Source organism: Callorhinus ursinus, unplaced genomic scaffold (assembly GCF_003265705.2).
Source record: "Callorhinus ursinus isolate GAN/ISIS: 27379988/994484 unplaced genomic scaffold, GSC_fseal_2.0 scaffold38, whole genome shotgun sequence".
In the NCBI taxonomy this organism is placed as follows: Eukaryota; Metazoa; Chordata; class Mammalia; order Carnivora; family Otariidae; genus Callorhinus; species Callorhinus ursinus.
This window is the reverse complement of record NW_027397100.1, coordinates 15,176,538-15,200,098: the sequence shown is the minus strand read 5'-3', so window position 1 is coordinate 15,200,098 and position 23,561 is coordinate 15,176,538. Positions and strand designations below refer to the sequence as shown.

Here is a 23,561-nt window from a genome sequence, read left to right as displayed (position 1 = left end):
CTGAGCTGGTGGGGAAGACGGGGTGGGGCGGGGCGCACGGACATGATCTTCCCAGCATGGCAGGACTTTACACGGGGATAACCGTGGGCTGTATTTATGACGTAGAAAGCTGTCAATGATATAAGTGAAAAGGAGAAAAATATGAGAAAGTATATACAGCGTGCCTGTGTGTGTGCCTGTGTATGTATGCGCGGGTGTGTGTGTGTGTGTGTGTGTGTGTGCAACAATGGTGGTTAAGAGCTCAGGATCTGGAGCCAGATTGCCTAGGATCAAATTTCGCTTTCACTTCTTCCTTACCTTGGGCATTTTACTTAAGCTCTCTGCCTCCATCGCTTCATCTGTAAAAAGGGCTAAATAATAGGGTGAGGTGAGGATCCTAGGAGATAAGCCACGGAAGGCGGTGAGGCAGGTCCCGGCAGACAGTAAGGGCCCCAACGGTGGCAGCCGTTAATCTCGTTGGTCCCCGGCGCAGGGGCCTCGTTCGCACGGTGTTGGTGGCGGGGCGGGCCGCACCCTGCCTCCGGAACCGGGGTCCCCGCTGCTGCCGGCTGCCCATTGTTGCGCCTTCCTGCTCTGGCCCGCCTGGGAATCCGCCGGGGCAGCTCCGGCCCAGGCGGGGAGGGCATCCGGGCCGCGGGCGCCCTCCCCCACCGTTCTGGGCGCCCCGCCACGCCCCTCCCGCCGCGAGGGCCCGCCCCGGGACGTGAGCACTGGACTGCGAGTCCCGGGACCTCAGTCCTACTCGGCCCAGTGTCCTCTCTGGCCACACGGAAGCCAGCGGAGAAGCCCACCCCCCTATGGGCCGCATAAGGGTTAAGTGAGATCACGTGCGCACCAGGCCGAGCTCCGCACCTTGAGCCCGTCTGTCCTCAGGTCCTGTCTTGCTCAGGTGGGCTTTCAGAATGCTGCTCGCCGCCGGGGGCCCAAGGGGTCCCATGCATCCCCTGGTGTCTGGGCCTGGTTGGATTTCTCAGATCGTGCCGCCTCCGCTACCCCGCGCAATGTTTCCCCAGCACAAGGCAAAAAGTGGGTGAAAGGGCTGGGCAGCTTTCCCAGGCTGGCAGCCGCCAGAGCCAGGATCTAGAGTGCTTGCATCCCGGCTCTGCTGCTGAACTGCTGTGTGACCTTGAGCAAGGCCTTCCTCCTCTGAGCCCCCAGCCTCCCTCCTCCAGTGGCAGGGAAGGCAGGTGTGGTCCCTCGCTCTGGCTGCCCCCTGGCTGGCTGGCTGGGGTACCATGGAAGGTGTTTGATCCCCTGGGCTCAGTTTATCTTATCTGCAAAACTGTTCCGCGGGCATAGATTCAGCAGATAACGCCTGGTCTTGGGAGGCTTCTTTCTTGTCTTTCTGCCACCTCTGCCCTATTTCTCTGCTCCGAAGGGGAAGTATGCCACCGGGGCTGGCTACTTGAGTCTTCCAAGGAGGAATTCAGCCTCAGCATTGTCCCTCCGCACTGGGCAGGACCAGGACCCGCTTTTGATACTGGTTCTCCCCACCTCCACCCTGGGAAAGAGAGAGACCTTTGCAGCCGTAGGTTGGCTTTGAGTGGCCCTGGTGCAGGAGGGAGCCTCCTGCCAACAGAGGGAGTTTACTCAAGATTTAAGGAGTGGAAAGGAATTGGACCTTACAAAACCTAGCCCTATTCTTAGAGTCCTGCGCTCTGCCCTCCAGGCATGTGGCGGGATGACACTTTTCTGTCGCTTTGAGATTGGGCGGGGTCATGTGACCAGCCATGGCCAAGGAAGTGTGCGAAGTGACATTTGTCACCTCAGGTGGGAGCACTATTACCAGGTGGAGACCCTCTCCCTCCTCCGTGAGGTGGCTGCCGCTCCACGGCCCTGGGCCCTGGAGGGAGAAGGGGTAGAGAGCCCTCCAGCCCTGTAGGGATGGACCACCTGCCTGAGAAATGACTTTGTGTCAGTAGCCGCCAGGATTGGGCGTTGTTTGTTACCGCAGCGTGACCCAGCCACCCTTTGACTAGCACACACCTCCAGAAAGCAAAACCGGGCTGGAGGTGAGTGACGGCACGCACGACGTCTGTCTCTGGAGACCTGTTTCGTGTTCTTTCAGGAGATGGTCAGTCTGGGGCAGCCACAGAGGAGTGTGGATTTAAGTCATCTCTACACCCAGGGTGAGCCTCGAAGTCACCACCCTGAGATCAAGAGTCGCATGGTCTACTGACTGAGCCGGTCAGGCGCCCAGAGGGGAGTTTCTTATACTCAAGGCTCCTAGAGACCCTTTCCTCATGGAAAAGCACTGGGGTAGTCGGGAGGCAGAAGATGGGGGGGTGCTTGGGCCATGCCTTTATTGGGGTTTCCATGGGAAAGTCAAGACAGGGTAAGGTGGGCAGTTTGGGATTGCCTAGTTTGAATGATTTCAGTGGGCTCTGGGCTCTACGGGTGGTCTCTAGTTGCCTGATAGCTGGCCGTGGGTTGATTAAGGAGAGGAATATTGCTTCCTGGGCCTCACGGGCCTGATAGAGGAGGTCTGGCCCTGGATCTAGAATACCAAATGCCCAAACCAACAGTCTGTGGTGCCTCGGGACCAGCACGGCCCCGGACGACGCTGGGTTGGCCCTTTGTTGGATCTTAGCACATTTGACCTGAGCGGCTGAGACTGCTTGTTGCCCACCCAATATCTACGTTCCCTTGGTTCCTTCATAACAGAACCCCAATATTACCTGGCAGCCCAGCCAACAGACTGCATTTCCCAGATCCCCATGCAGCTGTGTGGCTATGCAATTAAGTCTTTGCCACCTGACTAAGTAGGTGGGCTTCCTGTAGGAGGCCAACTCAGCTGGAGATATGGTGTGTGTTCTGCTCCCTCCTGCCTGCTGCCTGGACGGTAGCTGGCATATCTGCAGGGCCGACAGCCGTCTTGGGTGGTACAGGGAGTACACAGTGAGTGTGAAAACTCTGAGCAGTGGGAGGATGTCGCATATAATGAATGCCTCATAAAGTATCCTGTAATAAATGGACTCTCCATCAAGGATGTGCCATGGGTCTCATGTGGTTTTGTGCCTGGCCAGAGAAGCCCCGCAGTATCAGCTAAGTCACAGGGACCCTGAAAGAGGGTGTCTCTGGGTAGGTTGAGGGGACTGGAGACATTTTCTCCAGCCACAAAGGAGAGCAACTAGGCACATGGGGAAGTGGGGCTCTGAACATACATTCTAGGGCTTTCTTCACCTTCATTCTGCCCCAGTCCCGTGGAACCCACGTACCCCCACCCTACAGCCTTCGCTGGGGCTACCTCTCTGCCAGGCAAATGTAATTAGAGGGAGGGGTTTTCCCACCTGGCTTTCCATTCAGCCTTCGAAAGGGTGGCCAGGATGTGGGGCAGAGAGGGAGAGAAACCCAGTGGGGAGAGACCCCCGACTGCACTGTGAGCCAGACAGGCACCCCAACCACACTAGGGTTTCCCATCTATAAAATGGGGCAATAACACCAGCCCTACTCCCCTCTCAGGGTGCCGAGGGCTTATCCTCCTCTGAGCGAGGAGGCCTGCAGGAGGCAGGGGACAGACAAGCTTGCAATCTGGCTTTGTGGGCTTGTCTCAGTCACCGGAAGCACAAAGCAATGACATAGGTCCTGGCGATCAGGAGGCCTGGCTCACGTGTCTGATGGACTTGGGCTCAATGGTGCAGCCCCCGCACTCAAAGGAGCCTGAGCTTTTTCATTTGTAAACTGTAGATAGGGATTGAAGCTGAAGGGTGTGAACCACTTAATGCTGAGCTCTCAAGAACCGCTGGGTCTTCCCCGTCCCTGGTCTGCGTGGGCCTCTGCCATTTTCATTGGCTGCCCTGTGTTCAAACCCCTTTCCCATGTCAGGTGAACCCCTCCACCTAATGGGATGCTTCCAGTAGAGGAGCCCCAATGTACCAGCATGCTTTGCAGTGAGGCTCTCCCAGTCACAGCCCCCTCACAGACCTTTGAAGGAATCCATGACCCAAGGAGGCGGGGGCACCCAGCCCCATTCTGGTGGTGCCTACCTCCAGTTTTGGGAGTCATCAGGGACAGAGAGGTCTGCAGGGACTGACCAAGTGTCAGCAGGACAGGTTGCCATGTCAGTGTCCCACGCAGGAGCTGAAGCCAAGAGAACTCCCAGCTGGGTTCTCTGACTCGTAGAGCCCATCGGCTCCCCAGGGGTGTTCAGTAAGTTCCTCTCCTGCTTGTGTAACCCACAGTCAGTTTCTGTTGACTGCAACCACAAACCCCAGCTGACTCCCCTCCCCAGGCCCAAATGCTGACCCTCCCTTTCAGGCTATTCTCTGAACCACTAACCTCCCTTTCGGGCTATTCTCTGAACCGCTACCCCAAGTTGCTTGTGTGTTTAGTTGCTTTTTCTGTGCCCTTGGACCAAAAGCAGGGCTTGAGTGACCAGCTTTTGCTAGGAAATTACAAAATTAGACCCAGGCCCAGACGCAGGGTGGTACATTTACAAGAGTACACATTTGCAAGGGGAAAGCAAGGAGTTCTGGGTTCAAATCCCTGTCCTATGACTTACCGCATGTGTGACCTTGGGCCCACAGCATACCTCTGGGCCTCAGTTTCCTTTTCTGTTACAACACTGCAGCAGTTGTTTTTTGATATGTTTTGGGGTTTCAGGGAGATCAGGGATGGGAAGCCCCATGCTGTGTGCCCCATGCCTAGCACATTGTTGGCATTGGATTGAGAAGAAACTGGGTCAAGAAGAAGGAACAAAGCAGTAATGCTCATGTAGTTTATGTCAGAATCGCCTGAGACGTACATCAAATGCAGATCCCCGGGCCCCTCTCCTAAAGTTGGATGTACCAAGGCTGAAGGGTCCCTGGGATCTGTGTTTTTTTAATATTTTATTTTATTTTTTAAGATTTTTTTTATTTATTTGACAGAGAGACAGCGAGAGAGGGAACACAAGTAGTGGGAGAGGGAGAAGCAGGGTTCCCACGGAGCAGGGAGCCCGATGCGGGGCTCGCCTGAGCCAAAGGCAGACGCTTAATGACTGAACCACCCAAGTGCCCCTATATTTTATTTTTTAAAGTAATCTTTATACCCAACGTGGGGCTCAAACTCACGACGCCAAGATTAAGAGCTGCCCCCTCCACTGACTGAGCCAGCCAGGTGACCCTCTGATTTGTATTTTTAACACGCATGCCCACTAGAGGTCTGTGCTGCAGATGGCTGGGACCACCACTCTCGGAAAAATATAGGATCCAATGGGGAGCAGAATGGAGGTGGTGAGGGCCCAGATGGCTGGGCCGACACAGTAGTGGGGTGTGGGGTCCCTGACATTAGCTTCACTCTCACTAGAAGCTTCTACAGTAACCATGTCGGGGATAGTCCAACCTGGATTTATGTTCCAGAAAGGATGCAGCTAATTTATGTATGTTTGATCTTTGACCACATTTACAACAATAATGGATACATTTTTTCTCACTTGGATAAGGCAATAATCCAGTAACGTGGATATTGTAAGTCCAAATTTAGTTAGCACTTCCCATGAATCAGGCATTATGCAAGTACTTTTGTCTGTGCTAATAAATACAAAGTGAAATTATTTTCCCAGCTCTCAGGTGGGAAACTGAAGCCCAGAGAGATAAAGTCACTTGCACGAGGCCACACGGCCCGAGTAGGGATTTGAGGGCAGGCAGGCTGGGATTCCACAGCCCATACAAGAAGCGGTGCCCCTTCAAGATATCACCATGGGGTATTGTGAGGGAGTTAGTGGCTGGGGCCTCAGGCAGGTGCAATGGGGCTGAAGTGTTGGGTGGGACCGAGTGGGGGTGTGAGGAGTGTGGGACGTCAGCCCCCCAGATCTCTGACTCACTAGGGCCACTGGCTACTACCGGGAAGATCTCTGACTCAGCTGCTCGGGGATGGCAATGACTCTGAGCCCAGGCAGCTTTGTTCAGTTCACGGCCAAGGCCTGGCCTTATCACTCAGGCTGTGTGGCCTTGGGCAAGGTGCTTCGCTCTCTAAACCTGAGGCCCGCTGGGAAGAATGTGAGATCGGATTATGCCCTGCGCCCAGCATGCAGAGAGAGCTCGGCGAACAGCCCAGCGGTCCTCATACAGTGAGTGGTAGGGGTGCAGCCGTGGCCACCTCACCTGGCTTGCACTGCACCCCCGGGGTCCATGCCAAGTATGAGCACACAGCTGGTGCTTCTTTCTGCCTGGCAACCATTCCCCCCTTCTTCCAGAAAGAGTGCTTGTGTTTTCGCTTGAACCAGATGACTTGTGTTTCTGTAACTTGCAGCCAGACTGACTCCATGAGGAAGTCAGAACCCGGCATTTGCTGCGTGTGAGCTGTGTCCTGGGCTCTGTCCATGCTTCCTTCATCTTACCCTCAGGACAAGCCTGCAAAGTGGGTACCACGACTCCCATCTGTGGGTGGGGAAACGGAAGCTCAGAGAGGTGTACAACTCGTGCTACGTCACAGACCTAGGCCCCGGATCCGATGCCCCAGAGCAGCCCATCTTTTATTTATTTATTTTTTTTAAAGATTTTATTTATTTGACAGAGAGCACACACAAGCAGGGGGAGTGGGAGAGGGAGAAGCAGGCTTCCCGATGCAGGGCCCAATCCCAGGACCCTGGGATCATGACCTGAGCCAAAGGCAGACACCTAACCGACTGAGCCACCCAGGCGCCCTGAGCAGCCCATCTTTTAAACAAGACTGAGCCACTACGTTTGTAAATGACCCACTTTACTAGGAGGGGCATTCATTCATTAAGCAAGCACCACGTCCTACTGTGGGCCAGACATGGTGCTAGGCCCTAGGGATAAAGACCCTGCAGCCGAGCCCCTGCCCTCAGGGAGTGTCCATTCCAGATGGCACAAAGGTGTCCCCCCACGGGCCAAATCCAGGTGGCAGTAGCTGTCGGCGACATTATCGTGAGAGGATCCTGAGCCATCTGTGGGTTCACCAGGAAGCGTGGTAGTGGCTGACTACTCAGGGCCACTGGGGCGCTCCTAGGGAGTTTCTGAGTGTGCACTGCCTGGTGGACACCTGTGTCTTAGACTTCTGAAGATTCATACGAACGTAGAACGCAGCGGAATATAACCTGGTCCGAGCTCAAGCTCCAATTTTTATTTTGAAAACAGCTGCTGTCCATCTAAAAACTAGGCCTTGTCCTCTTGGAGCTTCAGGTCTAACCAGGAGCCTGACCTACACAGGACAGTCCGATCCGGAAGTCAGAGGCGGGGGAAGCCAGACGGATGGGGATGACCAGGGGGCCTTCCTGGAAGAGGAGCTCAGGGGTCTGGCAGGGGCAAGGGAGGCATTCCAGAAGTAGTGGGCAGGCACGGGGATGGAAGGGTGACCCGGGTGTGAGGTGGGGATAGAGCCTCTGCCTGAAAAGGCAGTAATGGGGGTGGCCCCTTGTCGGGCCTGGAAGCTTAGTCGTGAGCCTTCCGTAGGGAGCCACTGAGGACTGTGAGCAGGGGCATGCCCACGAAGACCCTCCCGGGTGGCCGGGATGCAGGGGAGAAAGTGAGAGGGGAGGTGCCGGAACACCACGGAATGGAAGGAAGCCCCTGCATGTAGATGGGGGCTCGGGGCCCGGACCTTGAGCCCCAGCTCTGTGCTGACATGCCGTGTGACCACAGGCAGGTCCCTTACCCTCCTGAGCCTGTCTGCTCCTCCACCTCCTCTCAAAGGCCCTTTCAGACCAAGTGAACTGAGGTGTGTGTGACTGTGTGTGTAGTGGGGGGGGGGGGTTGTCACGTGGTTCCATTAGCATCACTATTTTCTACTTTTCTTTGGCCTTGAAGACCTGGCCTAGGACGGGTCTGTCACCCATGGCTTACCTCCTGCTTCAGGCCCGTATGGCTCAGCCCTCCGGTGTATCTATACCTCAGCTTCCAGTGGCATTTGTCTCATGGCCTTGGAGGTGCTTTCCAGCTGTGACTTGAGCACTTAGCAGGGAGGACATGGACCACTGAGATGAGGCTTTGAAAGCACCATTGGCGGCCACTGCCTTCCTCGCTGTTGGTCCTGTGAGGTTTCCTGGGTAGGACTCCTGGGGGGGCTGGTGGTGTCTCCTCCGTGGGGCTGCAGTCAGGATGGGACGCCCAAGGCTGGTGCAGCTCTGCCCGGGCTCGTCCCGGGGACCGTGACAGCGACCTGCCTGGCCCGTGAGCAGTCCTGATACTCACCCCGCCCTGGGTGGGTGCCCTGCGTCACTCCTCCTGGGACTGCCTGGCACACAGGTCCCCAGTCCCACCTCAGGCACCAAGTGTGACAGGCACCTCTGCCCAACCAAACCCACGGGACCTAAACGAAACCCCCCTCACCTTTTCTGTTTACTTTTGATTATTTTGGGGGAGAGGTAATACATTCAAAATTTAAGAGGGACCAAAACCAGTACTATATGTACTATAACCAAATCCCCTCCCGGCCCAGAACCACAGCCCCTTATTCCTCTCCCTGGAGACAACCAATCTGAACTTTTTAAAACAAACTTAATTTGCTCCCCCCTTAGAACAACTGTAAGCACTCAAAGCAAAAACTAACTTCAAACCGAACCCAACCCAACCCCCACCACCGTGGAACACACATCCAGACTTTCAGCATTTTATTTATTTTTTTGAGGGGGGGAGGGGCAGAGGGAGAATCTTGAGGTTGCACGCCCACTGCGGAGCCCAACACGGGGCTCAATCTCATGACCCTGAGATGACAACCTGAGCCAAAATCAAGTAGGACACTTAGCTGACGGAGCCACCCAGGCGCCCCCAGACTTCCAGTGCTTTAGTAGATGTCCTCAGACTCTTTGCAACACATATCCACTTTCCAAAACATGAAGCCAAACAGAAGATCAGAATCACAATCTTGATTTTTCAATCTTTTTTTGTTTTAAAGATTTTATTTCTTTATTTGACAGAGAGAGACAGCACAAGAGAGGGAACACAAGCAGGGGGAGTGGGAGAGGGAGAAGCAGGCTTCCCGCTGAGCAGGGAGCCCGATGCGGGGCTCGATCCCAGGACCCTGGGATCATGACCTGAGCCAAAGGCAGACTCTTAATGACTGAGCCACCCAGGAGCCCTGATTTTTCAATATCTTGCCAACGTCTTGGGAAGTTGTCCTCGTGATTTTTCCTTCAACGACATTAATAGCTTTGTGATCTTCCACAAATATGGATTTGTTTAGCCAGACCCCAGAGATGGGCACTGGGGATTTCTAAGTTCCCTATTATGGGCTCTGGGACTTCAATGTCTATTTGTTTACCGTAATAAATTACTAGAAGGGAAATGCTAGGTCACAAGTTATGGCCATTTTTTAAGGCCCTGGATGCCCCTCAAACTGTCCTCATGTTCAGCAGGACTGGATGTCCAATCCAAATCCTCAAGGTCAAGAAATCTTGGTTCCCACCCCTCTCACCAGCGGCTGCAAGCCCCTAACCCCACCTCCACATCTTGACTAAGGCCCGAGGCCTCCTCTGGGCCCAGTGACTTGCTTTGTTTCTACACTCACAGGGCATTTACCTAGGTCCATCTGGGTGAGTCAGCTGACTGGGGAGCGGGCACCACCCTTCCCAGAGCAGGAACCTGGCTGGGACAAGGGCCACCCACTTCCAGACTCTCTCGGCAGTGACTGGCGGAGGACGCTCGGCAGCACCCAGCTGGCAGGTAAGAGCTGGGGCCCACATTACCCGGAATCAGGTTAGTGAGGCTGGGTCTTATGCCATCTGGCCGGTCCTGACCCTTCTGGGGCCTCCCAGGCAGTTTTCTTTCAAGGTGCCTCCCTCTAGGGGCATAGTATGAACAGGGGTCTCCTTCTCTGACCCCTGCCCTGGGTCAGGTTTGAGGGCTGAGCGATCTTTATCCAGACATCATGGGGGCCGCAGGCTCCTTGTTACCTCCTGTGGCAGCGCTCAGGAGATGCGGCCCACACCCTGCTCCTTGAAGGGGACCTTTGGAAGGCCATGCAGAGTGGATTTCCACAGGGAATGGAGAGTATATGCCTCAGTTTCTGTTACGTCTCTGCCCGCAGCGGTTTCCACCCACTACCCTAAGTACACGAGAAAAAAATCTGCTGGGGAATGTGGCCGGTGGCTTGACCTCTCTCAGAACCGGTTGCCTCGTGTGGACACTGGAAACATCCCACACAGTCGGGAGTGCTGACTGAGCCAATGGAACTCAGGGGGACAGTCTGTGCCCCTGCACACTGCAGAAAATGGAGCTTCAGGCGAAGCTGCTCTGCGGGGGAAGATGCTGGACTGGCTAGTTACGTAGGGGGCGCCGAACTAACGAAAACAATTGTTCTTGTTTTTAAAGAGTTTTTCTTTGTTTTACATTTTCGATTTCCAAACTAATAACAATTCTCACACCACCATCACCATCACTGCTCCCCGGGGCTCCCTGTGTCCACCCTTGCCCCTCTGGTCTGTTCTCCCAATGTTAGCCAAAGGGGAGGGGCTGTTAAAATGTAAGCTGGACCATGTCACTCTGCTGCTCAACGTTCTCCAGTAGCTCCCATCTCAGCAGAGTAAATGCCGAATGCTGGCCATGGCCCCCTGGGGACCTGGCCCACACACATCCTATCCCACCTCACCACTACTCCCCCTCTGAACAAGACTCCAGTCTCATCGGCCAGATGGTCTCTAAACAAGAGGCACCCCCACCTCAGGGCCGCCGCAGTGGCCATGCCCTCAGCCCTGATGCTCTTCTCTACCCCTCTAGACTTTTACACAAGCCACTCGTCACTCCTGACCCGCAGTGAGGCCCTTCTGGACCTCTCAACACTCTACCCTCCTTCCTGCTTTATCTTTCTCCCGATGACTTCCTACCACCTAACACAGCAAACACACTTCTCTAACCAGCTAGAAAGAAACCCTCACGGACAGACTTTCCTCTTGCTCACTGCCTCAGTACCTAGAACAGCACAGGGCCTTAGGCGCTCAGTAAATGTCCTGAATGAACAGCTAACGATGACTGCAGGCCCTTTAAGTGGTAGGTACTGTGCTAAGTGAGCTCCATATATATCTTCTCTCTTTTTAAGGATCTTTAAATCTTCATGATAACTCTGGGATGCAAGTACTGTTACCCATATCACAAAGGAAGAGATGACACTCAAAAGGGACTTGTCCATGCTTGCTTTCACAAATTAGAGGCAGCAGTCTAAACCCAGTCCTGCCTGCCTACCAAGTTTTGCTCCTACTTTGCCCCTCAGGGGCCTGCATTCGGGAGCATCTGCATTCCCCACAGAAGCTCCCAGCTTTTCTCCAGCAGGCAGTACAGCCCTGAAGAGAAGGGGGTATATGCTGGTGGCCTAGCAACAGCCTCTTCCTTTCTAACTCACCACATCACATCCCTGGGCTAATGTGGCCTTCCAGGAGCTATTCCTCTGACACTCTAACCCACGCTTCCCTCCCGCACACACTGTCTTCTGAAGGATGGATGAGTTGTCCACAGGAACAAGTAGGAGTCCCACAGTTTCAGCTCTTTGGAACAAGGTGTTCCAAAGGAGTGTTCTCATTCCAAAACCCAAAGATGGGAGCTGATGACCCCTTTCAGCCCTGCTGATCTCCAAGGACCTGACTGCTGGATTGCTGTGGGTGGTGTTACTGCTTTTATCAAAAAATACAGAGAAGTTCAGAGATGGAAATTCTGTAAAGTGCAGGGGAAAGGAAAATTCCTTTGAGAGAGATGGGTTATTTTCCTTTCACAGGAGCCAATTAATTGCAGGAAGCCAGCACTGAGCTGAGGGAACTCTTTCATTGTCAGATTGTAGGAAGCAGCCTTTTAATCTACCTCATTAGGGCAGTGGGGTTTTTTTCTCCCTTTCTAGGCCCAGAGTTTCTCTTCAAAGGACTTTTTTTGGGGCTTTCTCTTCCTTCTGTGTCTTGCTTTCCCATTCCTTTAAGAAAGAGTAACTGGATTCCTGCCCTGTGCCAGACACTGGCCTCAGCACTGGGGAGGGCAACAGGCAAACAAAAACACAGAGGAAATTCAATCCTAGGGAATGCAGAAGACCTGGCTCACAAAAAGTGTATAATAAACATGAGCGGAATGAAGGATGAATAGGTGAATATGAGGTTCTGGGGTCTAGAGAAGGGAGGTCAGCCTAATTCTGAGAGTGTGTGTGAGTGTGGGTATTTGGGGGAAAGCTCAGAATTGGGGGAACAGGAGTTCACCAGATGAATGAGAGGGAGGGAGAAGGCGTGAATGTCATTCAAGACAGAGGGACAGGCACCTGAAAAGGCAGGGAGGCATGAACTAGGAGTGTTGAGTTCTAGTGTCAGCAGGCAGTCTGGAATGAATGAAATGTAGGGTGAGTGTGGAAAAGTGAGGTGTTGACTGCAGATGGTGCCAGGAATCAGGTCAGGGAGATCTGAATGCCAAGCTGAAGTTTAGAGATTTATCCTGAGGGCAAGAGCTGGGTAGGGCTTCAAGAGCAGAAGCTGAGGTTAACTCCTAGATTTCTGGCTCAGACCAGGGGGTGGGCTTGGTAGGGCAGCTGTAGAGGGGCAGCAATGCTAGGAAAAAAGGAGTTCAGTATGAATAACCTGGGAGGTGTTAAAGATCCGGAAGACAGCTGGACTCTTGGGTCCGGGCCTCCCTATCCCTGTAGTAGCACATTCCACACCCACTCTCCTGAACCCTCCTTCCTCCCTTCCTTCCAGAAGGCTTTCCTGGTCACCCTAGCCTTTTGTCCTGCACTCCGTAAGCCTAACTGCCTGAATCCCCCATAAAGAGCAGTGGGTCCAATTCTGTTTTGGGAAGTGATCTGCCTGGCCAGGCACAAAACCCCTACTCTGGGTAGCGGGGCTCAATCACTCAGCTACTCTCGGGTGGGATCCCCGGGTGAACCCGCGTAGAGTGGGGGCGGGGCACTTGCAGCTAAGCACCTGGTCAGAAGTCGGGGCCAGGCAAAAAGAAAACAAACAAACAAACAAACAAAAACAAAACCTAGTGGGAGGGTCAGTGATGTCACAATGGGTAGGAACTGAAAGCGCTTCGGAAAGCTTACCGGGCGAAGGGGCTTCTATTCCAGCAACAGGCATTGGGGAGCGCAGGCGTGTCTATACCCTCCTTCCCTCCCACGGCTGCCTTAGAAACAGAATCTTATCAGCCAGCAGGGAGCGGATCACCCGTACCCTCCCTCCTCTGGAAGCCGTAAATGGTCCTCTAGGGTCGGGGGCGTGGGGGGATACTCGCCGCTTTAAAGCTCGATTTGTTCCGCGCGGCCTCCAGTCCAGTAAAGAGGGGACAAGGGGCCCGATCGAGCCTTCCCATCCCTTACTCTGCTGCTTTACCTGACTTCTTTTTGTGGGTGACAAAGCCAGCCGGGGCACCTGGAGAAAGCGAGAGGCCTGGTGGAGTCTAGCAATCCAGCCAGCTACCGACCCGCCCGACGAGAGGGTCGCCATGTTTCACCCTGCTGCCGCGGGGCAACCTGGGAGCCATCCGTAGCAGCGCGCAGGCCTGGGTGGGTGGGACGCATGCGTTTTAGACGCCGCAGCGCGCCCTAGCGGCCTGGCGGGGACTCTGCGCAGGTGCTGTAGCCCGGAGCGACCGGGAGACGTCACTTCCGGCCGAGTTCCGAGCGAAGGGTGTGTCGGAGTGGGAGTAGTTTGGCGATTTTTGAGCGGTGCGACAGGAAGGGAAACTGAGTCCTGGGGTGAAGAACAGGCTCTACGACCCGTGGGGCATTGCGCGGTTCCCGCATTCATGGACTTTGTGCCTGGTTGCGCAAAGCGAGAAAACAGACTGAGGGAGGAGGCGGGTTCGTCCCGAACGTTGGTTCCGGGTGGGTGAACCAACATGATGCCCTGTCGTTATTATACAGGCAAAACACGGGCAATGAAAGTAATTTATAGTAGAAGAATATGCCCTTCACTTTGCAAAAGCTGAAAGAGGATTACACCAGATCGTGTTTGTACCTAACTCAAACCGAGTAAGTTTGGATTTAAGAGAAGACGGTATTCAACTGAATTTTGCCACAGTTTGTATTTGACGTCTCCAATCAAAGGCTAAGTATTTGTGTACAGGTGTGGAATTAGTACGACAGCCACAGTGCAGGCACAGATGGGCGTGTTCTGGTGACTCACCTCTGGTGAGAAGGATTGACACTGATTTTCCAAAATGGTGAACAAAACAAAGTATAACCTCCCTTGATTAACCTGATATATGCGTGTTTGGATAACATATTGCATATTGAAACCAGGAAGTACTGTATTTGTATATGAAACAGGTTACAAGCAGGCTTTATGCCCACGTGAAGGTTTGGGAGGACAGTTTGTTGTGGTGAACGTTCTGCGTGTTCCAAGAAGTACAGATATCTGTTCGCTGCTTCCTAAATGTTAGTAATGTCCCCTCAGTCTTATGACACCCAGAAATGTCCGCAGAAATTTCCAGTCTGTTCTTGGAAAACTACTGTTTATTCAAATAACAATTTTTGCCACCGTGCACGTTTGCCGTTGCTGTGGTGGGGAGGTGTAGTGTGTGGTCAACGGGATACGGCCCCTGCCTGCCCTTGTGAGGCGGGGTCCGGTGTGAGAAAATACCCAGATGTCAATCATGTAATATGATAAATAGCTTGACAATAGAGAGCACAAGTCAGGGTTAGGAACACAAGAAGACCCAACCAACTAGCAGGGGGTCCTACAGCCTGAAAAAGGCAACCCAAGAAATAGATTTTGAGCTAAACCTTCAAAGAGCACCACGCAGGGAAGGGTGGTGTGCCAAGCAGATGGCTCAGGATGACTAAAATAGGTCCAGGGTCCCTCGTGCACGGTAGATACTCATGCTATGAGTGGATAGACAGGTGATTGAATGAGGCACAGCCTATTTGCTGGCTGGGAGCCATTCCCCACTAGACCATACATGTTAAAAGGCAGGGGAATACCTGTTTCCTCATTCCGCCCAGAGCCTGAAACTGAGTTGGGACTCACCGAAGGTGGAGGTGGTGAAGGTCCCAGATACAGAGGAAGTGTGTGGTCCTGGCCTGGGAGTGATTTCTAGGAAGTGGATCTCTGGTTCTGCTCTCCCAGGGGGCAGCCACTAAAAATATAACTGCTGTGCTGCTTCAGTGTTAGAAAAAGCAGGGCAGGGGTGGCCTCTCATTTTCACATAAGCTCTTCATGCATGATCCTGGTAACAGGGCTTGTTCTTGGTGAATGGTACCTGCTGAGGACTGTCCCAAGAGAAAAATCTCCCAGAGTGTGTGCACAGTGGGGGAGGCCACAGGCAAAGGGGTTTATTACCCCAGCTGGTCTAAAGGAGGTCAGAACCAGTCTTCCTCTCCTCCATGGGACAATCTCTGTCCTCTTTGGATGATCATTTCTGCCGCAAAGACCAGACTAGGGCAAGGATCTGGAGCTGCCTGCCTCCAGGGCCAAGCAGGGGATGTAAATCGCTGGCCAGGTACTTTGGGAACCAAGAAAGCACAGGCGGCCTCATCTAAGAGGCTGGCTGCAACTCAGCCTGGACTGGGTGTTGCTGTGCATAACTCCTGGTCTTGCATTGCCAAATATTTTGACTTTTTTAAATACAAATTAGAAGAGAAGAATTTTTTTTATTCCCAGACTTTAAAATGTTGACACTAATTCAAATTTGAAAAAATAAGAAACAAGACTGAGAGGTGAATGAAATACATTCGGGACCTCTGGTGCTCGTTTCCATCCTAGGAAGGTGGGAGGCTATCAGAGCAGGGGTACACAATAAAGGGGTGCCTGGAGTGGTCACAGGGAACTGAGTGGGCTGCGCCAGGGGTGATGGGACTTCAGCCCTGCCCAGGTCCAGATCCTCTGGGCATCTCCCGTGAGTGACCCACAGGTGCCTAGGTCATCCTCATCCATCATTGCTCCTTCTCCTTCCTCTGCACCTGCTGCCTTCACACACCTCCCCCACCACATACACACCATTCCTTCTAACTTGCCATCAAATCCCTTCTCTCTTACATCCCACCCGTAACCCCCAAGCTGTGTGCAGACCGCCATCATCTTCCGGCCCCTCCGCAGGTGCCACAAAATCCTCCAATGGTTCTTGCCTCCTCTTGTGTTATCCAGATGGCAGGCAGTAGGCCCTTCTGCATGAGCCTGGGATGTCTTACCCCTGCTTAGAGCCCCCTGGTGGTTCCCCACTGCTCTCAGTATCTAGCCCACATTCCCTAAAGTGGGCCACACAGACCTCTGATTCCTCCAGAGATTGGAACTGGTGGCTCGCAGGCCAGATGCAAACAGGTTTAATTTGACCTTGCAGAGTACTTCATACATTCAAACTAGTGGCCTAAATGCAAAACCTAAGACACATTTTTTTTAATTTTTTATTGTTATGTTAATCACCATATGTTACATCATTTGTTTTTGATGTAGTGTTCCATGATTCATTGTTTATTCATAACACCCAGTGCTCCATGCAGAATGTGCCCTCTTTAATACCCATCACCAGGCTAACCCATCCCCCTACCCTCCTCCCCTCTAGAACCCTCAGTTTGTTTTTCAGAGTCCATCATCTCTCATGGTTCGTCTCCCCCTCTGACTTACTCCCCTTCATTCTTCCTCTTCTGCTATCTTCTACTTTTTCTTTTTTCTGAAAATATGTTGCATTATTTGTTTCAGAAGTACAGATCTGTGATTCAATTGTCTTGCACAATTCACAGCGCTCACCATAGCACATACCCTCCCCACTGTTTATCACCCAGCCACCCCATCCCTCCCACCCCCAACCACTCCAGTAACACTCAGTTTGTTCCTGAGATTAAGAATTCCTCATATCAGTGAGATAATATGACACATGTCTTTCTCTGATTGACTTATTTCACTCAGCATAACACCCTCCAGTTCCATCCAAGTCCTTGCAAATGGCAAGATCTCATTCCTTTTGATGGCTGCATAATATTCCATTGTGTATATATACCACATCTTCTTTATCCATTCATCTGTCGATGGACATCTCGGCTCTTTCCAGAGATTGTGGACATTGCTGCTATAAACATTGGGGTGCACGTACCCCTTCGGGTCCCTCCATTTGTATCTTTGGGGTAAATACCCAGTAGTGCAATTGCTGGATCGAATGGTAGCTCTAATTTCAACTGTTTGAGGAACCTCCATACTGTTTTCCAGAGTGGTTGCACCAGCTTGCATTCCCACCAACAGTGTGGGAGGGTTCCCCTTTCTCCACATCCCCGCCAACATCTGTCATTCCCTGACTTGTTAATTTTAGCCATTCTGACTGGTGTGAGATGGTATCTCATTGAGGTTTGGATTTGGATTTTCCTGATGCCGAGCGATGTTGAGCACTTTTTTATGTGCCCTTTGGCCATTTGGATGTCTTCTTTGGAAAAATGTCTGTTCACGTCTTCTGCCCATTTCTTGATTGGATTATTTGTTCTTTGGGTGTTGAGTTTGATAAGTTCTTTATAGATTTTGGATACTAGCCCTTTATCTGATATGTCATTTGCAAATATTTTCTCCCATTCTGTCAGTTGTCTTTTGGTTTTGTGGACTGTTTCTTTGGGTGTGCAAAAGCTTTTTATCTTGATGAAATCCCAATAGTTCATTTTTGCCCTGGCTTCCCGTGCCTTTGGCAATGTTTCTAGGAAGAAGTTGCTGCGTCTGAGGTCGAAGAGGTCGCTACCTGTGCTCTCCTTTAGGATTTGGATGGACTCCTGTCTCACGTTTAGGTCTTTCAACCATTTGGAGTCTGTTTTTGTGTGTGGTGTAAGGAAATGGTCCAGTTTCATTCTTCTGCAGGTGGCTGTCCAATTTTCCCAACACCATTTGTTGAAGAGACTGTCTTTTTTCCATTGGACATTCTTTCCTGCTTTGTCAAAGATGAGTTGACCATAGAGTTGAGGGTCCATTTCTGGGCTCTCGATTCTGTTCCATTGATCTATGTGTCTGTTTTTGTGCCAGTACCATACTGTCTTGATGATGACAGCTTTGTAATAGAGCTGGAAGTCCAGAATTGTGATGCCGCCAGCTTTGCTTTTCTTTTTCAATATTCCTCTGGCTATTTGGGGTCTCTTCTGGTTCCATACAAATTTTAGGATTATTTGTTCCATTTCTTTGAAAAAGGTGGATGGTATTTTGATGGGGATTGCACTGAATGTGTAGATTGCTCTAGGTAGCATTGACATCTTCACAATGTTGGTTCTCCCAATCCATGAGCATGGAACGTTTTTCCATGTCTTTGTGTCTTCTTCAATTTCTTTCATGAGTATTTTATAGTTTTCTGAGTACAGATCCTTTGCCTCTTTGGTTAAATTTATTCCTAGGTATCTTATGGTTTTGGGTGCAATTGTGAATGGGATCGACTCCTTGATTTGTCTCTCTTCTGTCTTGTTGTTGGTGTATAGGAATGCCACTGATTTCTGTGCATTGATTTTATAGCCTGCTACTTGACTGGATTCCTGTATGAGTTCTAGCAGTTTTGGGGTGGAGTCTTTTGGGTTTTCCACATACAGTATCATATCATCTGCAAAGAGTGAGAGTTTGACTTCCTCTTTGCCAATTTGGATGCCTTTGATTTCTTTTTGTTGTCTGATTGCTGTGGCTGGGACTTCTAATACTATGTTGAATAGCAGTGGTGAGAGTGGACATCCCTGCCGCATTCCTGACCTTAGGGGAAAAGCTCTCAGCTTTTCCCCATTGAGAATGATATTGGCTGTAGGTTTTTCATAGATGGCTTTTATGATATTGAGGTATGTACCCTCTATCCCTATACTCTGAAGGGTTTTGATCAAGAAAGGATGCTGCACTTTGTCAAATGCTTTTTCTGCATCTATTGAGAGGATCATATGATTCTTGTTCTTTCTTTTGTTAATGTATTGTATCACGTTGATTAATTTGCGGATGTTGAACCAACCTTGCAGCCCAGGGATAAATCCCACTTGGTCGTGGTGAATAATCCTTTTAATGTGCTGTTGGATCCTATTGGCTAGTATTTTGGTGAGAATTTTTGCATCCATGTTCATCAAGGATATTGGTCTGTAATTCTCCTTTTTGATGGGGTCTTTGTCTGGTTTTGGGATCAAGGTAATGCTGGCCTCATAAAATGAGTTTGGAAGTTTTCCTTCCATTTCTATTTTTTGGAACAGTTTCAGGAGAATAGGTATTAATTCTTCTTGAAATGTCTGATAGAATTCTCCTGGGAAGCCATCTGGCCCTGGGCTTTTGTTTCTTGGGAGATTTGTGATGACTGCTTCAATTTCCTTAGTGGTTATAGGTCTGTTCAGGTTTTCTATTTCTTCCTGGTTCAATTTTGGTAGTTGATACATCTCTAGGAATGCACCCATTTCTTCCAGGTTATCTAATTTGCTGGCATAGAGTTGCTCATAATATGTTCTTATAATTGTTTGTATTTCTTTGGTGTTGGTTGTGATCTCTCCTCTTTCATTCATGATTTTGTTGATTTGGGTCATTTCTCTTTTCTTTTTGATCAGTCTGGCCAGGGGTTTATCAATCTTGTTAATTCTTTCAAAGAACCAGCTCCTAGTTTCGTTGATCTTTTCTACTGTTAAACCTAAGACACATTTAATAAGATCAGAACTTTACAAGGAGAAGAGTGGAAGCCTAGGCTAAGATCAAGGCTGGAAATGGGTGGTATACAGTAGGAGCTCAAATACCCAGAGGTGAACAGGGGTGTGAGGGGTTGGGGAGAGATTCTAAATGCCCTGCTGCCTTTCTGTTGTAATTAAAACCCCACCTACTTAACACTGGACGGAATTCTGTGTAGTTGGGGGATGATGCTGTACACACCCCTAACAATACCTTCCTGATTTCTTTCTCATCCTGAGAGTCCTGAGTGGCACACATGAACGGGAGGTAGACATCCATGCTTCCTCTCACCCCTCACCCCTCCTCACCCTCTGTGCCTGTAGGGTGTTCCAAGGAGCAGCTATGTCCACCCTATACCCATCCCTGGAGGACCTGAAGATGGACCAAGCCATTCAGGTAAGCCGCTAGGCATGTGTTAGCCTAGGCCACCTCGAAGGGCCTTTGTGATTGCCCCAGGGTAAGTAAGGGAGGCTTGTCTTGGAAGGTGCTGAGTGTTGGATCCCTGGGCATGCAGGTCACTACTGCAGGACCTGCTAGTGGACAGGTGTTCAGAGGTTAAGGCAGTGGAGTTACAGCAGGAATGGAAAAGCCCAAACAGCAGACAGGCCTCTCTTGTGCCTCCTAGCACTTCTATCCCAGTTCAGGTAGACTCCACTGTAGACAGGCTTCCAGAGTAAACCCCATGGGCATGGCCTTTGGCCTGCTCATCCGCAGAAGCCCCCTTTTCCTTCCATTCATCTGTGGTTCCAGTGGGTTTTGAGAATTTGGGACTTCTCGACTGAGAATTTCACTGGGCGGTGGGCCTCAATGTTCTGGCTGCCTCAGGTAGTAAGCAGGTCATGACGTTTGGCGGGTTGCAGGCTACGGGGAGAACCTTCCCCAGAAACATGGACATGTGCAGAGGACACATTTACACACCTCCAAGGTTCATGGATACTCCACCTTAGGCCCGCCAGCCTAACTAATGCCCTGATCCCCAGGGAGCCCCAGGCTCCAAGGGTTCTGGGGGTCCTGGCGGTCCTGGCCACAGCTGACCAGTGCTCCTCACCTCTCCCAGGCCCAGGCCAGAGCTGCACCCGGAATGCCTGCCCTGCCAGTCTCCCAGTCTCCAGGTGAGTGGGCCAGTCGGGGTGGGGTGCTCCTGACTGACAGTGACCTCTTGTGGCCGCTTCCAGCACAGCCTCTTTCCTGCCCCTGTGCTGCGGGCTTCCTGAACATTTTATCCCCACCAGAGCTCTTTGACGGGGGCCCTGAGGGAACTGTGGCTTAGTGAGAGCATTAACTCCCTGATTTGGGGCTACCTTCTGTGGCTGAGTGAGGAGACCAAGATGTTTGTGGTAGCCCCTTGAGTTGTTGGTGGCAGTCTTGATTCAGGTCCTGTGGCAGCTAACTTGACCTCAGGCCCACTCTTTCCCTGCAGTTTCCTGGGAGCTGCCCTGGGGTCAGATGCCTGCCTCCTACAGCCCCTGCAGCTCCTGCAGCCCCTGTGTCCCAGGCTGCTTCTGGGGAGACCCCGGCCCCTCAGCCCTTCTGAGGAGAGAACCCACATCACCAGCGAGTGTTCCCTTGCATTCTCGGGGAGAAACAACATCCCCAGGCCCTGTTTCTTAATACAAATGAGTGACCACGGGAGCCAGGCAGGTGTGGCCAAGTTCACGCCCCTGAGTAACACCTTTCCTCTTCCTTCCGTTCCCTTCCCGTCAGTTTTGTACCCAAGCCTGGCAGAATTGGAAAATTATATGGGTCTTTCCCTCTCCAGCCAAGAAGTCCAGCAGAACCTGCTTCAGATTCCAGAAGGTGCTAGTGTAGGTATTTGTCTCTTGCCTACTGTGGGCACAGAATGTGCCAACTCTCCCTCCTTCTTGGTCTTGCCATTCGAACAGACTGGAATCTCCTCTTCCTTGGCAGGCCTGGGCTCTGTTTCTTCATGGCACTTTTCATTCTGAGCCATTGTTAAAAGTGCTGTGGGGTTTCCTGCAGACCTGGACACTGGAGGACCATTGCCTGCCCTTGGACCCCTGGCTTCAGGCTGCTGGATGAGAAGGGAAGGCATTAAACCCAGCCTGAGCCTGGAGGCTTCTTTTTTTTTTTTTGACTATTTTATTTTTTTATTATGTTATGTTAATCACCATACATTACATCATTAGTTTTTGATGTAGTGTTCCATGATTCATTGTTTGCGTATAACACCCAGTGCTCCCTGCACTATGTGGCCTCCTTAATACCCACCACCGGGCTAACCCATCCCCCCACCCCCCTCCCCTCTAGAACCCTCAGTTTGTTTCTCAGAGTCCATCGTCTCTCATGGTTCCTCTCCCCCTCCGACTTACTCCCCTTCATTCTTCCCCTCCTGCTATCTTCTTCTTTTTCTTTTTTTTTTTTTAACATATAATGTATTATGTGTTTCAGAGGTACAGGTCTGTGATTCAACAGTCTTACACAATTCACAGCGCTCACCGTAGCACATACCCTCCCCAATGTCCATCACCCAGCCACCCCATCCCTCCCACCCCCCACCACTCCAGCAACCCTCAGTTTGTTTCCTGAGATTAAGAATTCCTCATATCAGTGAGGTCATATGATACTTGTCTTTCTCTGATTGACTTATTTTGCTCAGCATAACACCCTCCAGTTCCATCCATGTCGTTGCAAATGGCAAGATTTTATTCCTTTTGATGGCTGCATAATATTCCGTTGTGTGTGTGTGTGTGTGTGTGTGTGTGTGTGTGTGTGTGTGTGTGTATGACATCTTCTTTATCCATTCATCTGCTGATGGACATCTTGAGCCTGGAGGCCTCTAATGAAGGAGCTGCCTGTGCCTTGAGAGCTTTGCATGGATGGCAGAGCCGAGACAGGGAGCAGCTTGTCACCCAGCTCTGGTCCCCAGATGAAGCGGCAATGCTTGCTTGATTCCTGTTTTCCATGGTTTTGGGGAGCAAGGGAAATCATGACACAGAAATGTTCCATCGTCAAAATATTTTCATTTAGAGACCAGTCCCCACTCAAACCCCCCACCAGTGGGCTCCAGCATCCCTGTGGGCCGTTGGTCGGGGGTTGTCTGCCATCCTGTCCCCACGTGGGTGAAAATTGGTGGCAGGGCCCAGCTGCAGGTCTTGCTGAGGCTGCAGGGTCTTGTGAAGTGAGGGGGGTGAGGATGAGAACTGCCTTAGCCACTGGCAAATGAGGGTCTCACAGGAGAAAGTTGGCCAGGATGGGGATGCGTGGGGCCCTGGGGTGCTGTTCCACATTGCCCCCCGCCATAGTCATGCTGTGAAATACAAACAACAAGCCAAGAAAGGCATGTGGTATGTACCTCACTTGTAAGCCCTTGACTGAATTCCTCTTTGTTCCAATAGTGAGGGCATGAGTGCATTTCACCTCAACATTGATAAAAATATGACAGATGAATTCATTTTTATAATTAAAAATTTTTATGTTTAGCTTTTTATTTTTAAATGATCATAGATTGCTGGGAAGTCCCAAAGATAGTACAGAGAAGGGTACAGAAGATTGTACCCTCCACCCAGTTTTCCCAGTTGTTCTATGGGCGGTGGCTGCATAACTGTAGGGTAAGGAAAGCAAGCATTTTGCCTTGGTCCGGTGAGTGTCTGTAGTTCCGTGTCACTTTGTCACCTGTATAGATAGACCCATGTAGGTACCAGTGTAACCAAGGCACGGACGAGTTCATCACCACAGAGGTCTCCCTCAGGCTGGCCCTTCGCCATCACGCCCACCCTCTCCCCTGACCTTCCCTAACCCCCTGGCCACCACTAGTCTGTTTTCTGCCTCGATAATTTTGTTTCAGAATGTTATCTACGTGTTTTCAGATTGGCTTTTTCCACTCAGCATAATGCCCTTGAAATTTTTCCAGGTTGTTCACTCTATTAATAGCTCGTCCCATTTTATTTATTTATTTGTTTGTTTGTTTTTATTTCATTTTATTTTAATTCCACTATAGTTAACCTACAGTGTTGTATCAGTTCAGTACAATATAGTGGTTCAGCAGTTCTATACATCACCTGGTGCTCATCGCAACAAGTGTATGCTTAATCCCCACCCCATTACCCCCACCTCCCACCCCCTC

The 23,561-nt window shown here is 51.2% G+C and overlaps 1 protein-coding gene across 6 annotated transcripts in view; it reads left to right on the top strand.

Moving 5' to 3' along the window:
- The first annotated feature begins 619 nt into the window (after positions 1–619).
- Positions 620–23,561, top strand: part of SDCBP2 (syndecan binding protein 2) — a 29,282-nt gene continuing 6,340 nt past the window's right edge. The window contains exons 1-5 of one of the 6 annotated variants that reach the window (XM_025876592.2): positions 620–889; positions 9,450–9,602; positions 19,801–19,873; positions 20,535–20,589; positions 21,182–21,282. In XM_025876592.2, the coding sequence (XP_025732377.1) occupies positions 19,820–19,873; positions 20,535–20,589; positions 21,182–21,282 (210 nt within the window). In that variant the 5' untranslated portion in view covers positions 620–889; positions 9,450–9,602; positions 19,801–19,819. Of the gene's footprint in view, positions 890–9,449; positions 9,603–12,978; positions 13,405–13,506; positions 13,873–19,800; positions 19,874–20,534; positions 20,590–21,181; positions 21,283–23,561 lie in introns of those variants that run through there. The other 5 variants (XM_025876591.2, XM_073880629.1, XM_073880630.1 and 2 more) reach the window with 5 other exon arrangements.